Source organism: Gossypium hirsutum, chromosome A06 (assembly GCF_007990345.1).
Source record: "Gossypium hirsutum isolate 1008001.06 chromosome A06, Gossypium_hirsutum_v2.1, whole genome shotgun sequence".
NCBI lineage: Eukaryota > Viridiplantae > Streptophyta > Magnoliopsida > Malvales > Malvaceae > Gossypium > Gossypium hirsutum.
In genome coordinates this window covers 8323928-8343182 of record NC_053429.1, presented here as the reverse complement: position 1 = coordinate 8343182, position 19255 = coordinate 8323928, and the positions used below count along the sequence as shown (strand labels likewise).

The 19255-nt window shown below is 34.5% G+C and overlaps 1 protein-coding gene across 1 annotated transcript; it reads left to right on the top strand.

Moving 5' to 3' along the window:
- Positions 1–524: 524 nt before the first annotated feature.
- LOC107962538 (adenylate kinase 5, chloroplastic) lies at positions 525–15119 on the top strand. Its single transcript, XM_041115055.1, has 19 exons — positions 525–874; positions 984–1085; positions 2012–2140; positions 2237–2371; positions 2960–3106; positions 3994–4068; positions 4144–4231; positions 5180–5232; positions 5453–5581; positions 11563–11598; positions 11680–11760; positions 11839–11977; positions 12773–12852; positions 12944–13009; positions 13423–13452; positions 13648–13757; positions 14630–14767; positions 14848–14877; positions 14961–15119. Exons 1-19 carry the CDS (start codon positions 695–697, stop codon positions 14983–14985), a joined length of 1773 nt encoding a protein of 590 aa, XP_040970989.1. The 5' UTR covers positions 525–694; the 3' UTR covers positions 14986–15119.
- Positions 15120–19255: the final 4136 nt, after the last annotated feature.

Sequence of the window (19255 nt, the reverse complement as noted above, 5' to 3'; positions counted from 1 at the left end):
TGATAAAAAGAAAAAAATGATAAAAACTATGTATATTAACTTAAACTTATATATTTTTTAAAAATTTCATTTCCTTACTTCTCATTTTTTTGAATCTATTAAGCAATTGAATTGATGAAAAAAAAATTACTTTTTTTTTTAAATTTTTTTCTCTTTTCTAACAAGCAGACTTATGAAAAAAAATTATATTTTCTATATTTCTGTTTTTCATCCTTTAATTTTTTTATTTTTTTAATTTTCGTTCCACTCTACTAAATATAGCGAGTACCGCCCGAGATTATCAAGCTTAAGTTTTAAACTTTAATATTATTTTTTTTAGTAAATCATTTTTAAGATTTTATATAAATTATTAAATAATACAAATATTTTTACAATAATATATAAAAAACCTTTCCTCAATTGAGTTGGTATCCTCGTAACAAGAATAACTTTTTAATATTATTGAAAAAGAAACCAACAAATTAATTGAAAGAGGAAAATATATATATATAAAAAAAAACCTAAAAATCATAAGCCCGAGAAATTTAAAAAAGAAAAAGAAAAAAAGAAAAACATATAAACAAGGAAAAACCTATGGTGTCCATTGATCCGTTAGCATGAATCAACCATAATTCAACTTTCATTTCAAAGCCTCTGTTTTCCTCTATTTCACTCTTTCTCCTACAGTTTCACTTCTCAAAGAGAGCATCATCAAATGTTGGCTTCTTCATCTTCTACTGCTATTTCACTTCATCCACTTGCCAATTATAATGCCTCTGCAACTCCCTCTCTCAACCCATCTTCTCTTTCTTTCTCTTCTTCTTACTCGTACCTTTCTCCTCTCTCTTTTCGTCTCCATAGCAGCAAAACCCATCTCAGGATTACCCCAAAAAAGGTTTTTCCCTCTGCTGAAAATGATTTCTTTTCTTTTCCTTTCTTTCTAAAGATTTTTTACTCGTTCATTTTCTTTCCTCCACTATTGTTTTCTCTTCTTCTGTTTACAGGGATTGAGGGTAAGTTGTTCAACAAATGAACCTTTGAAGGTGATGATATCAGGTGCCCCAGCATCAGGTAAAGGCACCCAGTGTGAGTTAATTGTACAAAAGGTAACTAAATTTATGCATAATTGACTTCAGTTCAATATATTACTTGTGGTCTCAATGAAAATCTGTGTGATGTTTTATTCTATATTATACAGTATGGTATTAGATGCCATTGAACCAAATATATGCAAATGTTTATACTTTCTCTTCATTGCTTGCACTCCTTGTCTATTCTAATGGTTATGAGTTTTTGTTTTATGAAGGCTTGATTAGAAATAATTTCGAGGAAATGAATCTGTTTCTCTCTCATGAATTGGATTCTTAATAATTTTCTGCTGTAGAGCTGTTATGCTTAAATGGAAAAACATGAAGGAAACAATATACTTATATATATATTAAGATGGGTTGCTTTCCCTTCTTCACAAATACCTTTCTGTCCTTTAGAATTTATATGCCAAAGACTATTTGCATGGCCTTCACTTTTGATGATTGGCATTCCTTTTTCTCGATTTATATTGAAGATAATATTGTTGCTTATTGATAATGGTTCTCTTATTAGATTGAATATATATATATATATATATAAAGAAACCTGTATGGTGTGAAAGTTTTTGGAGAGGGCATTTTGGAAGAAAACCATGTGAAACATTTTAGTGAAGTACGCAACATCTTTTTTTTAACTTGTGAAATTTTTATTGATGTAAACAAGCAATTGCCTATGTGCAGTGAATCAACAGAAAGCCATAATTTCATAAAGTAAATTAAAGGGAATTACTGCTTTTTTCCCTTCTGGTTTTAAAAAGAAGACAGCTTAGTCTCTTCTACAAATTGCAGCTGTGGTATTTGCAATATTATAACTTTATATTTTATGTTTCTAAAACATAATTCACTCTTAATACACCAATTACTGGGGTCTTCTTATTAAAGAAGTTTTTCATATGCCTTAATCTTTTCTTTTAAATGGTTATCTATGTTTTTCATTCTGGCAGTTTGGATTGGTGCATATATCAACTGGGGACCTCTTAAGAGCAGAAATATCATCTGGGACTGAAATTGGAAATAAAGCAAAAGAATTCATGAACTCTGGGCGTCTGGTTCCTGATGAAATTGTGACGGCCGTACGACCATCAACCTTCCCACTTAAATCATATTGTTCTTTATCCATTCCTCCCTTAAATGCTTAAGAAATTAACTATTTCTTATTCATTTTATAGATGGTTACAGTCAGATTATCACGTCAAGATGCTAAGGAGAAAGGATGGCTTCTTGATGGATACCCAAGGAGTTTTGCCCAGGCTCAAAGTTTGGAAGAATTAAATATTAGACCAGATATCTACATTGTATTAGATGTATGTATCTTATACGCTTATGCTGGTTCGGCTTAACTTCTCGACAATTGTTTTGGAAGTTACCGAATCCTACCCAATGGAAAGTTTCTTGGGATACTGATCACCATAGAACTCCAGACAACAACTTAGGAACTGAGAATTTAGGGGAAAAGAGATTGAAAGAAAAATCGAACGGCTCAATGCTGGACACATACCTAAGCCCAACATTTACACACACATCCAAGCAACATAGTCTTCCACTATACTATTTGAAAATATTTGATTCGCATAGTGATATTTTAGAGCCTCCTTCCACACGAACACTCACATCCATATGTTGTTACTTTGCCATCAAATGGAACTGTGGTCATAAATTTTGTTCATAAAGTGGCTATTTGTGTGCATAAGATCTCAATTTAATGCTACAAGGTATTATTCTACAAACACTTCAAAAGATCTTTTGTTACATTGCTTCTTATAATTTTAACTCTGAGTAAATATTGATCATACCTCTTTTCAATCTCTGACAAATTCATTGCATTTCATTTTAAGTAGACAACTATGGATGAAAACATGCTTTTTACATTTACTTTATTTCTTAACATTCAGGTTCCTGATGAAATTCTAATCGACAGATGTGTTGGAAGAAGGCTAGACCCTGTGACTGGAAAAATTTACCATCTGAAAAATTTCCCTCCTGAGTCGGAAGAAATTAAAGCAAGACTGGTTACCCGTGCTGATGACACAGAGGAGAAAGTATGATTCTCTTTACTGCTTTCATTTATATTCTTTCATTTTGTTGCTTTTAATTGGCTTAGATACAGAGTGCCAAGATGTTGTGTGAATATAAGACAGAAACAATTGCATCTTCAACAGACATCTGGCTTACTATTCATTGTTCTGCATGGTACTAATTATTTGAGAGGCTTGTATAAAATTCTTGGAGCTGGGACTCTATTACTACAAATGTAGACAAAACTTGTTCAGTGCAAATAATCTCCCCTTTACATCCAAAAATTTTGAATATATGACTTGCAAGAGAACTCGCAGAAACCATCTCAACTCATCTCTTAATGATCTGGGTTGAACTCATTTAAGAACTAATAACGGACTGTCCTGATGGTTATATATATATGACCATTTCAAAGTACTATTTGGACATGCAGTAAATTCAAATCTTGTGGCCTGATTTTAAACTAAACAAACTTGAACAGTGCTGCATGGAGCATGACTTGATCTTGGAACATATCTTAATAAACCTATTCCGAAGTAAAGCTACATGTTGCAGTTCAGCCTTTATTATATCACAGGATGAACTGCTAAATTTTCCTGTGGATCAAGTTTGCAAAAATACTTGTTATGGTGCTTCTAAGTCCTTGTATGCCTCTGGGTTACTTGAAACTAATGTAAATGTTTACCTTAGACCTATTATTGATTGAAGGATCAGCAAGGATGTTGCTCCCTCTTTCTATCTCTCACTCTTACAAAAGGAAAGAAGAGATAGGATGAAGTATTGAGGGAAAGCTCCATGTACAATTATTGTCTAATAGATGCTTCATTTCATGTAATGCAATTTACCATGTGCTGTGTGCTAGCTACCTAATATCCCCCCTTCCTTTTTCCATTTTCTTTGCTTTATTTAGGTGAAGTCGCGGCTAGAAATATACAAGCAAAATGCTGCAGCAATCTCATCCACTTACAGCAGCATAACCAACAAGGTTTGGCAAATTAAAATGCTTTCTCTAGTCCTGTTTTGTCTTACTTTTATCATTGTATGAATCTTCCCCTCACAGATTGATGGAAACCGCCCAAAAGAAATAATTTTCAAGGATATAGACTCCTTGTTATCTCAACTGCTGAAGGATAAAACAGCAAAATCAGGTAAGTGGAAATAAATTTCAAGTTTTAGAGTACGAACTTACTTTGCACTGTCTTGGTGTATTAATAGAAAATTTTCCTACTCTTATTAAGCTTTATCAAAGGCAATTTTGGAACTGAAACTTTTTTGCACTATTTGAAAGCATTTTGTGGATAGATTCTTGAATTTCTCATTTAGGGGGCACTATTTGGTTGAGATAAATGTAGGACGACACTGATTATCAGCCTACTGCATTAAACCTTTAGATCATATAGATATTCTCATCTTGTCTTCCACTTTCATTCTTACAGAGGGGTTCACCTGTTAATTTTGGAGGGGACAATATAGAGGCCTTTTAATTACTTTCTAAATGATGGTTGATGTTTTCTCAATGTGTATTGTATTAGACCTGTTTCCAGTTGACCTTTCTGTTTCATACTTATGGCTATTTATATAGACGTGGTTCTATAAAACATAAATCCAAGCACTTGATGATGGTTTAACCTTTGATCACATCAGAAGTAGGATGGCATTGTCAATATGAGTCCATGGACTCGAGTTTTTAACAAGATAAGGATTTTAATCATTATATGTTCTATTTCTTTGATTATGCTTTCACAGAGATTTTCATGGTTCAAGATCAGTTTGTGTTTCAGTGTTTAAATTGAGTTTATTGTCCATGAGATCACTTTCTATCTTTGATAGCTTCTGCCACTTAGTCTACATAAATGCTGACAGATCCCTGTTTTCCTTGTTTGTTTAGTTCTATTCCTAAAATGTCAGTTTATATATTCACACTTTCTCATTTTATTGACACTATTAACTTCATTTTTTACTATCTGTCTATTACTTGAGGATTATCATGTTCATGAAAGTAACTTCATTTGAGCCGACTTTATACTACCTGCATTTAACTAACTATAGCTTCAGTTATCCATTTTGACTTTTTCCGGGTTCCTTCTTGTTTCCAGTGAAACCAGTTCTTCAAACTGAGAACTGTTTAGATCAGGCATCTTCAAACGAGGTAAGCATTTATACAATTTATATAGTCATGATCCAACTTAGCATAGTGGTTCTTTTCTCACTATATAAAGACCTAAGAGTAAAACCCTGCCTTCACCATAGTAGGGAAGGTTAAAGGAAATGGAGGACTATCCTTTGTATAGCTTGGTCATGGGCAAGAAATAAAAAAGAATCCCTTTCACTCAAAGTTGCAGTTCTATTTTTTGTTTTGCTTTTGGCAGGAAAAATGGAGGGGAATTCCAACCAGATTGAATAATATTCCTCATTCTAGAGAAATCAGGAATTATTTCTATGATGATGTGCTACAAGCCACGCAGAGAGCCGTAAATGATGGAAGAACTCGACTGAAGGTCAGAAATTGGTACTTGATTCAGTTGAACTGAATTACCTTGCTGTAGAAATCAAAGAATCTTTTATTACTAGCACATGAATAGTAGGGTTCTTTCAGTTATGTCCTCTTGAATCAAGATTATTTTTATTTTTATGTTTAACTGAATGGTGTTCTCTTTGAAAATGGAAAACTAAGGTCTGCATAGAAATTCTCCATTTAGTGAATGCAGCAAAGTTAATTATGACTATAGATGACAACATGGTCATGGTCCTTGACACAAGGCTTAGCAAATTAGTCTTCTACTGATTGCATAAGTTTCTTGAGATATTGATTAGAGAATTCTATGCAGTTTTATTTTACTTTTGAAAAGGAAATTCTGTAGGAAGAAGGGTGAATAGATGGATTTGAGTGAAAAGTAAATATTTCACTCTACTCTCGGAGACATATTTATACATGTTACAACTTAGCAAAAAGGGAAAGAGAATAAAATGCAATCCCTAATAAAATCCCTATAAATGATATCTTTGCAACTATACAAATAACAACTTTCATAAATGATGCGAAGAATTTTATTCTTATCTCCATACTGTTGTTATGAAAAAATGCATTGTTAATCCTGTCTAGGATGGTTAACAAAACTATCATTTATTATGGATCCACTTATCAAATAACAAGGCGTTCACCATAGGCAGGAATCCACAGATTCAGGGCATATGCTTGAGATGGGTCAGGCATGTTAGGCAAAGGGGTACAAGTGCTCCTGTAAGAATAAGTGACTTAATGGAGAATGCCCATGTCAAAAACTGGAGAACAAGTCTAAAGAAGCCATGGAAGTAATAAAGAACGACCTTGTTAGTACTTTATAATTTATAGGATTAGCAATCGACAATAATATTAACTAAGAGATGGAGTTTGTAATGGGAGAGTGTTGGAGCTAAGTGCAACAAATAGCAAGGTTCAACAAAAAGCTTGCCGAGCAAGAATCGAGACTTGCGGCAGAAACAAAGAAGAAAAATGAAATAAATTTTAAGCAAAGCTAAAATAGAGAGTATATGGATGAAATCTTGATTGAATTCATTCATATTTTTTTTAAAATGGCATAAAGCCTATTTATACAAGCTTACAACTTGACAACTTAGTTGGAATACAACTAAGTTTCATCATTACATCCACTTAAAATAAATCACCACCTACTACACTAACAAACTTAGTTGGAATACAACTAAGTTACATCATTACATCCACTTAAAATAAATCACCACCTACTACACTAACAAACTTAGTTGGAATACAACTAAGTTACATCATTACATCCAAATAATAATAATAATAATAATAATAATAATAATAATAATAATAATAAAACATGTGATTGCTACATGCTAGCCATTGCTTCAATACTCCTCCTTGGTTTGCATGGAGCAAACACCTAGCTTCCTTCTTAGACATTCGAACCTTGTGACATTAAGGGCTTTAGTCAAAATGTCTGCAAGTTGATCCTCAGAATTACAATGGATCAGCTTCACTTCCTGAGCTTGCTCCATTTCTCGAACAACATGCAACTTGATGCTGAAATGCTTTGTTCTTCCATGGAACACTGGATTTTTAGCAATTGCAACTGAAGATTGGTTGTCACAGAAGATCTCAGTAGCTTCCTTTTGATGCACTTTCAAATCAGCTAAGATTTTCCTTAGCCAAATGGCTTGGTTGACAGCACTTGCAGCTGCCACATATTCTGCTTCAGCAGTAGATTGAGCCACCAGACTTTGCTTCTTCGAGCTCCAGCAAAACATGGCTGAACCAAGGTTGAAAGCATACCCTGAGGTGCTTTTCATGTCATCTATCGAGCCAGCCCAGTCACTATCAGTGTAGCCAACCAGCTTCAGATTTCCTTCCTTGCTGTACTTTAAACCATAGCTCAAAGTGCCTTTGACATATCTAAGCACTCTCTTAGCAGCTTGTAAATGCTTTTTATTGCAACAATGCAAGAACCTTGAGAGCAATCCTACAGCATACATTATGTCTGGTCTAGTGGCAGTTAAATATAACAGACAACCAACTAGACTTCTGTAGGTTGTTTCACAAACCTTCTCAAAATCACCTTGGCTCGATAGTTTTTCTCCAACAGCAACAGGTGTTTTAGTTGCTTTACTGTTTTGCATGGAGAACTTGGTCAGAATCTTTGTGGCAAAGTTTCTCTGACTTAGAAATATCCCATTTTGTGCTTGAGTCACCTCCATTCCAAGGAAATAAGACATTTCCCCTAGATCAGACATTTCAAATACTTCTTGCATCTTGGTCTTGAAATCGACCAGCACTGCTCGATCTCCTCCTGTCACCAGCAGGTCATCAACATATAGGGATACAATGAGCTGTGTTTGTGTCCCTTGCTTCTTGACATACAGTGTTGGCTCACTCTTGCTTCGATCGAATCCCAAATTAGTCAAGTAGCCATCGATTCTGCTGTACCAGGCCCTTGGAGCCTGTTTTAAGCCATATAAGGCCTTTTTCAGTTTGTAGACCATATGCTCTCTGCCAGCTATCTCAAACCCTTGTGGTTGTTCAACGTAGATCTCTTCATCTAAGAAACCATTCAGAAAGGCTGATTTCACATCGAGTTGATGGATCTTCCACTCGAGCTGTGCTGCTAAGGCAATCAGTAATCTGATGGTGTCTAGCCTGGCCACTGGTGCAAAGGTCTCCAGGTAGTCCAGGCCATACCTCTGACTGAACCCCTTGACAACTAGCCTTGCTTTCAGTTTGTTCAAGGTACCATCAACATTTTGCTTGGCTTTGTACACCCATTTCACCCCAATTATCTTCCTTTTGACTGGCCTTTCAACTAATTCCCAGGTCTGGTTCTTCTCAATCATGCTAATCTCCTCAGCCATTGCCTGCTTCCACTCTTGCTGAGCTTCAGCCTCTTCAAAATTGCTTGGTTCAGCTATGGCTACATGAGCTCTTTCATAAATCTCAGTCAATGGTCTTGTTCCTCTAACTGGTTCATCATCAATGTCCATTTCAGGAACATTTTGATCTGGCTCAGCTTGATCTGCTGCAAGTCCTTCTGAAACTTCCTCAGGTTCATGTTTTTCCCAGTTCCAACATGACTTTTCATCAAATACCACATCCCTACTGACTGACACTTTCTTTGTTGAAGGATCCAAGATCCTATAGCCCTTCTTAACAGTGCTGTAGCCCACCAAAATACCAGGTCGAGCCCTTTCAGACAATTTGTCCCTTTTGACAGCAGGTACATGAGCATAACAGATGCATCCAAAGACCTTCAGATGAGCCAGTGATGGCTTGAATCCAAACCAGGCTTCGAATGGAGTCTTTTGATCCAAGGCCTTGGTTGGAAGCCTATTTTGAATGTAGTTTGCAGTGTTAACTGCCTCTGCCCATAGTGCTTTAGGCAGATTCTTCTGAATCATCAAGCACCTGGCCATATCCATCAAACTCCTATTCTTCCTTTCACTTACACCATTTTGCTGAGGTGTATATGTGTTGGTAAGTTGATGTTTGATGCCTGCCTTATCACAGAAGGCTTGGAACTGAGCTGAGGTGTACTCAGTCCCATTATCAGACCTTATGGACTTCAGCTTGCAACCTGTTTCAGTCTCAGCAGCAGTCTTGAACTTCCAAAACACTGAGGCCGCCTCTGATTTCTGTTTTAGGAAGTAAAGCCAGCAATATCTTGAAAAATCATCAATGAACAGTATGAAGTACCTGTTTCCACTTAATGACTCAGTCCTCATAGGGCCACACACATCAGTGTGCACCAGTTGGAGTTTTTCAGAGGCACTCCAGGCTTGATTCGAGGGAAATGGGAGTCTGGCCTGCTTTCCTAGCTGACACACTTCACACACATCATCATGATCCACTGAGTTGATGAAGTTTTCAGCCAAGTCCTCTCTGACCATTCGAGCCATCGATCTGAAGTTGGCATGTCCCAGTCTTTGATGCCAAAGCTTGGATTCATCTGATGTAACTGTGTAGGCAATGTTTGACTCCCTGGTCCAGTCAACTACAAAGCTCTTATTAGCCATAGGAACTGCCATCAGCTTGGATCCACTTGGATCATTGATTTGGCATTGGTTGTCTTTGAACACAACAGAATAACCTTTCTCCAGCAACTGAGCTATGCTGAGCAGGTTTCTGTCAATTTCAGGCACCAAAAGCACATTTGAAATCACTTTGGCACCTGTGGGGGTGCATATCAGCACATCACCCTTGCCTTCAGCTTGAATAAAATGTCCATTTCCTATCTTGACTTTAGTTCTGCAGCTTCTGTCTAAAGACTTGAAGATTGCAGCATCAGGTGTCATGTGGTTGGTGCATCCACTGTCTAGAAGCCAACCAGATGAGAACTTTTCTTGAGCAGCTGAGCATAACACAGCAAAGACTTGCTCCTCTTGGTCACTATCCTCCTTAGCTACTCGAGCCTCAGCTTTCATCTGTTGAAACTGACTCTGCCTTGATTTGGCCTTGCTCTTGCAGACTCTCTCAACATGACCCTTCTTTTTACAATGCTGACATACAGCATCTGGATTGAACCAGCATTTTTCTTTTGGATGACCAGCCCTTCTGCAGTGCTTGCAAGTCTGACCCTCTTTTCTTGCAACATCAGTCCTTGGCTTGTCTCTCCAGGCCTTCTTGCCTTTGTAGGCAGTGTTTGTTCTTGCCTGAAAGGCACCTTCTTGATGCTCCTCCAGTCTGCTTGCTCTTCTTTGCTCTTGAGCATATAAAGCATTGATCAACTCTGTCAGGGAGATGGTGTACAGGTCCCTTGAGTCCTCGAGAGATGAGATTTTTGCCTCATACCTCTCGGGCAGAGTTGCAATAACCTTCTCCACTATCCTAGCTTCCTTGAGCTGCTCTCCAAGGAGCCTAATGCTGTTAACCACAGCCATAATCCTGTCAGAGTACTGCTTGATAGTTTCTTCTTCCTTCATCTTCAAATTCTCGAAATCTCTCCTTAAGTTCAGCAACTGTTGCTGCCTTGTCCTCTCTGTCCCTTGAAACTCCTCTTGCAACTTGTCCCAGGCTTGTTTTGGTGATTCACAGGCCATAATCCTTGTGAAAATCACATCTGACACTGAGTTCTGGATGCAAGACATGGCTTTGTGCCTCTTGGTCCTCTCATCAGCATGCTGCCTGATTTGAGCTACTGTTGGATTGCCTCTAAGTGGCTCTGGTTCAACATCTGAGTTGACTACCTCCCACAGATCGAAAGCTTGTAGGTAGGTCTTCATTTTAACCACCCATATGTGGTAGCCTTCTCCATTGAAGACTTGAGGTGCAGCTGGTGAAAAGCTTGATGAAGCCATGAATTTGTATAACAGATCCCTTAAGAAATAGGCTCTTGATACCAATTGTTGGAGCTAAGTGCAACAAATAGCAAGGTTCAACAAAAAGCTTGCCGAGCAAGAATCGAGACTTGCGGCAGAAACAAAGAAGAAAAATGAAATAAATTTTAAGCAAAGCTAAAATAGAGAGTATATGGATGAAATCTTGATTGAATTCATTCATATTTTTTTAAAATGGCATAAAGCCTATTTATACAAGCTTACAACTTGACAACTTAGTTGGAATACAACTAAGTTTCATCATTACATCCACTTAAAATAAATCACCACCTACTACACTAACAAACTTAGTTGGAATACAACTAAGTTACATCATTACATCCACTTAAAATAAATCACCACCTACTACACTAACAAACTTAGTTGGAATACAACTAAGTTACATCATTACATCCACTTAAAATAAATCACCACCTACTACACTAACAAACTTAGTTGGAATACAACTAAGTTACATCATTACATCCAAATAATAATAATAATAATAATAATAATAATAATAATAATAAAACATGTGATTGCTACATGCTAGCCATTGCTTCAATAGAGAGACTACGTTTCGTAGATGTAAAATTCAGAAAGCTATTCCCAGCAAGGCTGATTGTTTTCTTTTTTTCTTTTTGTTCAACAGGTGGAGATTAATATTCCAGAGCTGAACCCAGAAATGGTGAGAGATTATCATTATATATTTTGTCTTCATATTTTCCCAATAAATTTCTTTAGAGCTAACCTATCCTCTGATTGACAGGATGTTTACCGTATAGGTACACTAATGGAGCTAGTTCGAGTCATTGCTCTTTCATTTGCTGATGATGGCAAACGTGTCAAGGTACCATTAATTGTTAATGATATAATTATGGAAATGTTTCTAGCATTTTTCCTGAATTTCTAACCACTCTTCTTTCAGGTTTGTGTACAAGGCTCAATGGGAGAGGGTGCACTTGCAGGAATGCCCCTACAACTTGCTGGTACCCGCAAGATCTTGGAATTCATGGATTGGGGTAATTATGGCGCTATGGGAACATTTATCAAGATTGGTTCTATAGGTATGAGGCAATTTTGGAGAAAATATTTATATATAAATTTTCTGGTACTGCTTGCTAATGTCAAAGTAACGAAGTTCATGTTATTTTGCAAATATGGATGTTGCTAAGAGAGAACATATCTTTTTGGCAATTGGCATGTAGGAGATTTAGTGTGTGCTGGTTGCACTAATTCTGAAAAGATGGATTGAAGCTATTGTTGTAACTTGGAAATAAAGTCTTTGCCTTGTGGCTTTCTATCTATATGCCTCTGCATCAGACTGTGCACATACTGAGCTCCATAAGATGTCATGAGTCATATTGATATATTTAAGAGCATTGATATTTGTAGCTAATTTTATTGACCTATTAAGATTGATATGTTTTTCCTTCTGATTATTTTGCAACTTATTCTGGACGGTTGTTATATTCAACTTTTGGAAAATCTTTTAAGCAGTGTGCCTTCTGCCTACCAAGTTTAACTCTTTGGCTATATTGAATTGTGTTTACAAGTGACGCACATAAACTTTTATGTTCCAACATAAGTGATTGGTTGTCCTCGGATCACATAGCTTGTTTGAGCAGCACTTCTGTTCACATTTATATGCACTCATGCCAACAACTTAACAGTAAACTGCCTTGATTATTTGCATATCCGGATAAGATCTTCTATAATTGTAAAACCTATGTCATCACTTAGATTTGTGAAATATTAAGCAAAGTTATATAAGATGGATTTACAGATCAGCTGGACTATCCTTCTACCCGCATGATTAAATTATTCTCTTCTTTTAATGTTTTCTTCATTTGCAATGACAGGTGCAAAAGAGGTTGATGAAGAAGATGATATGTTCATCTTAGTGGCTCCTCAAAATGCTGTTGGGAATTGCATTATAGATGTAAGAATCTTGAGAGTAATTGTTTTACTATGCTGTTCTAAGAGCCTTCCACTTGACACTTTAGTTTCTAACCTTGCTCCTAAATTTGCAGGATTTAAGAGCGATGACGGATGCTGCTGGGAAACGTCCAGTTATACTCATCAATCCTAGACTCAAGGTTGGATTCTTATATGAACTTAAAAGAATTATCTTACTGAATGATTTTGCACTCTAAAAATAAAAGATAAATCTTTATGCAGTCTCAAACCATTTGCATATCTATAGGGCTTACCTCTATGAGTTAGAGATTTGAGGAAAAAGAATATCATTGAATTGATTTCGGCATATTATGGTGCTAAGCCTGCAACTTAATAATATCAAACTTCATTACTAGGTAGAATTAATGATGCTTACACAATGTAATCAAAGCCTGAAATAGCCTATCTCATTGGAAAATGCATGGTTTCATTTTTGGCTATATTATAGCAAATATCCGTCATGGTCAACTCAACTCACTTCATTTTTGGTATAATGTAATCAATAATTGTTTCTATTTCTGACCTGCTTAGTTTTCAATTTCTTTGGATATAGGATCTGCCTGGTTCAAGTGGTATTATGCAAGTAAGTAAAACCTTTCTTCATGTTATTATTAAATTTAAATGTTATGAATACACTTTTGGATATAAAAGGAAATGTTATTGAAAATTCATAGTAATAACAAAATGCTATTATAGGACCGATGAAATATTTTCAAAATCTATTTCTGTGCTGACTTGGGGCACCTTTTAAGTTCCTAAATGTATATTTTCTTTACAGACTATGGGTCGGGATAAGAGACTGGAGTATGCAGCTTCCTTTGAAAGTTGCTACTTTTTCAGGCTTCTCTATTATGCTGGAACCCAATATCCAATTATGGGTGCAATCAGGTAGGGTTAGCATTAGCCGAACTCATTTGTCGGTCTATATGAATGGTCATCCATGTTTTTTGGTTAATTGGAATGGCTTACCATCTTTCAAACTGTGCCTGTAAGTTTCCATTCGGGATATATCTATAAATATCTGGTGCTAAGTATATCCTTCTTCAATTCTTTTTCCTCTATAAACCAATTATCATCTGGATGCACTTTTTATTCAAAGTAATGGTTCAAGTGGTTAAATGGATTTCTTGCATAAATTATTGGAATGAAAGTGTGTAATACATGAAATCTAGTGAAGTCCAACCACAGTGCAATTTATATTAGAACTGTTTATAAGCTTGGATCCTACTTCCTAGATCCTTATCTCTGAATAAAAAGCCCTTATAGTGACTTCATTGCTTCTTGCTCAAATAGGAAGTAGTTCTCAAGTGCTTCTTTGTTTCTAGTTTAATGAAACTAGAATGAAGGAAGAAGATTAAAAAAATTATCATACTGCTTTAGCACAAAACCAGCATTTATATTCATTGAAATTTATGGAATAGGAAAGGATTTGAACAATTTTCCAATAGAGATTTAATTCTTCAAACTGTTTTCTATCAAAACTCCTTATCTGTTATCCATTCCTACTGGAGGATGATTCTCTTTTCCCAATATAACTTACATTCTAATTCATTTCAACTAAGGTAGATGTTTTGCCAATGCAACTGATGATAGAAATGCAGTCTTCTGGTTTCCGAGTTGATTGATTCTCTTCTGTTAGATATATAATGTCATTCTCATGTGCTATGGAAACGTTTGATGTGATATTTAACCCCAAACATTTACTCAGTTAAAATTTCAGTGGAATAGCCTTTATAAAGTACAATATCTCATGATTTCAGGATGACATACCCATACGATTACGAACTGTACAAGAGGGTGGATGAACCTTCTGGGAAGGAAAAGTATGTTTCATTATCAACTTTTAAAGAAAGGCCAACCATTGATGAAATTAACGACGCGTTCCTTGGAAAACCAAGGTAAGTTGCATTCATTAATTTGTCTGTACTTTTTTTACAATCCCTAATGTGATAATTTCATTCGGATTTCCCTTTTACAGAAATAAAGATAAGAAAGCCTCTGGAATTTGGTATGATCAACATTCTTGTTCTTTATGTTAACTGCGATTATGCTCTCTTGATGTTGACCAATCTAAATTTTGTTGTGTTGCAGGGGCTTTCTGAGTGGTGTGTTTTGAGTACAGTTGAAGTTGTTTAAACCAGAAAGCAGGGCAAGCCAGTTTGTATATTAATTAGTACATTATAAATAGCAAAGGGATACACAACTATACTCGTTGGACTGTCTTATAATCGTATTCCGATGTTCTTTTCATTCTAGGAATCAGTTGGATGCTACATATGGTTGAGGTTACAGGTTAGTTTTCTTATTCTACACCAACAAATATAACAATCCTGAAAAATTAATCTTTTGCAGGTATAGCATAGTAAATTGCTTTTCCTTCCAAATCCATCATTTTTACATCATAGGAAGGATTAGACTCTAGTGAAATTATGATCTTCTATGCTATTCGGATTTCGGATGAGTGTCAAATACAAATATACATCTAACATCGGTGCATTTAAATTTTTCTAAATTTTTTTATAGAGAGAGAGAATCATTTCACATACTCATGTTTGAATATGCAAATTTCAAGTTGGAAAAAATGTAGTCTTGTGTAAAAAATTAGCATCCTAATCACAGCTATTGCATTGACAATCTCATAACAACTACTGCATTGAGAAATAATATTATATACAAATACACACGTAGATATTGTTTAAAATACTAAAAAATACAATACTCATCCAATATATAGAATTAAAAAATCAGAGTCAAAAGAGAAATAATTGTGATTAACTATTGATAGTCAATATCCTGATAATGAAGTGAATGAAAATTAAATTATACTACATCTCCATTCACGGTGACGTTTAAGATAAATTAGAATCTAGCCTCCTTATGCTTGAGGAAATTATATTAAGGTTTTTAATATAATATTTATATTTATATTAATGTATAATAGATACAATGACATATTTATTAGATAAATATAATAATTAAAATCGAATTACTATTTTAAAATCTTACGAAATTTGAATGAATTAAGACATGAAACAAATACAACAGTTAAATAATTAATACATGGCATGACTCAAAATCGTACACAAACAAGCAGTTTATGCAAAGCATATTATTAACACGTATAAATTTGTATAATTTTTTTATACTTATAATTTATCTCTAAAATAAATTACTCGAATAAATTAATTCACATATATCATCAATTTAATCACTCGAATTTTGAATTTTAGTTTATGGCATGACTTCATAATTTTTTTCTTAATGTAAATTACAATAATAAATTCTACAAAATATAAATGGAATAAAAACACATACTAATTATTCAGCATATCTGATATACATTATGATTTAGGAGGTATAATGTATTTTTCCTAATTGTTATTAAGGTTTTTAATTGGATTCATTAAAAATTGTTAATCAATGAAATTAACAAGGAGGAAGTGATGGATGTGGTGGTGGTGGTGTTTCACCCTCAGTTGGGCGAAGAGCTATTGGATGGTGATAAAATGGTCTTCGAAGATTGGTGTTGGTAGGAGGAGAATGAGGGGAAAGAAAAGGTGGTCTCTGTATCTTGACTCATTCTTAGATGTAGAGTGAATTTATATATATGAGAGGTAAAGATGTTCACGTGTCTTAAGCTCGCCGGCAGTTAAGTTATACATTATTTCTTTACAGTGGCGGTGATATAATATCCTAAAATATGACTTCTCAAAACAAGTAATGAAAATCTCATATGTATCTTATAAAGATGGACTCACGAAGGTTCATCAGTTTATTGTAGTTTAAGATTCACTTGTTTAGAGGTTTGCTCAATATGAACACATCAACTTGAGGTTTCTCTATTTATGACATGTAAAAAGACACATCAAGAAAATATTACAGTTAATTGAAAAAAATCAACAACAAATACAAATCAGAAATGCATCCTCGAAGTTAAAAAGTTTTCCATAGATGATGCTTTTGTAATAAAAGACCACTGAAAATGAAATGCTCATTTTATAAAATATAAATATTATATTTAATTTATATGGATTTATATTTGGTATACAGGTAATTTTTTTTATTTTACAAATAATTTTAAAAGTTCAATTTTTTAAATATTTATTTTTTAATATTTTACTATAATCACTTATCAATTTTTTAATCTTACTTGTGGAGCTTAAAATCTATAATGATATTATACCAAATATTTTCTCCATACAACCTGCACAACGTTGTGGGTATAGGAATAAAAAAAATAATTAACTGACATTAGAAAAATTGGATATCAAAAGTTATATTTCAGAAAATCATACTTCACTTTAACAAATTCAATATATTTTTTATTTATTCTTTTATAATATATTTTTTAGTGCATAATAGAATCTATATCAATACAATGTTATGGAAGTTATTCGCTAAAATATTGTGAATTCTATTTTTTTTTGGATTATTTTTCTAAATAATTTTTGAACGAATCATTTAAATTAAAAAATATCATGAATTTGATCCATCAAAATTAAGGAAGTGATCAAGAAAAAGAACCTTGAGAATAAAAAGATCTCGACATTTATGGGTATCAAGATCTTTTTTAATGCACATATTCCTTTCATAATCCCCTTCTTAATTTTGATAGGTTGAAATGACAATCTTTTAAAAGAGTTTAAAATTTGGAGAACCCTATGTCATAACCTGACCTAATTTGTAGAACACGAGTTGTGCCATGAGAACATGTTTTACCCCTATACTAGCAATGACATGTGTTAGAACATGGGATGACTTAGTAATGACTCTCCATTGGATGTGACTTATAGGTAACTTTCTACTAGATACCCTTTGTGGTGACTCCTTACCTGAAATCATTTGCAACCATTTGCGGCTCCTACCTAAGTTGTCTTAGAGATGATACACTACAAACCCTCCATGGGGACCACTGAGGGACCATTAAAGCACAACAATCTTATACAACCTCGAGAACGAGAATGTAAGAGTAGGACCTAATAACACTACATATGGCAACAACTGACCTGTAATGGTTTTGCCACCTGGTCTACCACATGGATAGGTTTACGCTCCATAATGTTGGCTACATGACACTACCAAATAAGAAACACTCTTATATATACTCCAATGCACGAGAGACAAAGGATCTCCCTTCTTCCCCGAGAAAAACTTAAGTGTTTTCCCCAAGCTTCCTCCTCATTCTTTTCTCCTCTTTCAATTTTCTACTTCGGCTCTTTGCATGTCACAAATGAATTGGCTCTCTTATCTCCACCACATTCTCTTTATCTCCTTGTTGAAACCTTATATCAATAGAACATAATCCAAAATTGTTCTCTTTGGGCCTCATATGTCCTTCAATGTTTTGTCAACCTCAAGTACACCATTAAATATTCAAACCCATATCACAAGGCACATATGAGCGCACACTTATAAGGATGAATACCAATTGTTCTTAAATTTCAATTTTGAAGTTCTATAATAACCACCTCCTTATTATGATTGGAAGAACATGTTGCTCACTATGTAGCAACAATGGATGGAACTCTAGTGTCTTGGTATCGTAATAATATGAAAATAAAATAGCCTCATTAATCATTTAAAAGAAATTGATTTTTATCACATTTGTGAAATTGAGGATTTTACTTTCATGTTGACATTTTTTTTCGCTATCATAATAACCATACTTTTCATCTCCTAGAGGTTAATCTACAATAACATTAGAAGATGTAGCATTATCAATGAGATACCAGTAACAGAAATTTCTAGTAAGAATTCGGGGACATAACTTGTCGAAGCGTTTGACATATCACAAACTTTAAGTCTGATTTTGATGGTTTCTAGATTAACTTTATATGATTAAAAAAGTACTTTAGCGAACTCCCACTACATCAAACTCCTCTAAAGATTATTCAATAAGTTAGAGTTTACCTCCTCCAATTGATCGAAAGCAAGTTGATGTTAGAAAAGTACGACAACAAAGTTCATTCAATGTATATTTCAATAATTGCTGATTTCTTAACAATCACAACATGTAATCGGGGATCTATAGTTTTGGCATGCCTATATAGATTTTATTATCCTGGGGTAATATCTATTGTCATGGATAATCCCTATCACTTTTACTCCACACATTTTTCCTCTTATTAGAAGGTAAATTATAAGCTTTATTATAATATCAATACTAACATTTTATATTTTAACAGATGAATAAATAGTCATGACCATACAACTTATTAGAAGAATGATGTTGCGTGGATGTGTAATGTGGCAAACTCAACAATACAATTCCAATTTTCGTTAAGTGTATTTGTCTTATTCAAGAATTAAGGAATAATATTTCGTAATGAAGTTTTTCGACTCTATAAATGAGGTTAAGAGATTAACAAGTGTCCTATAAAAATATA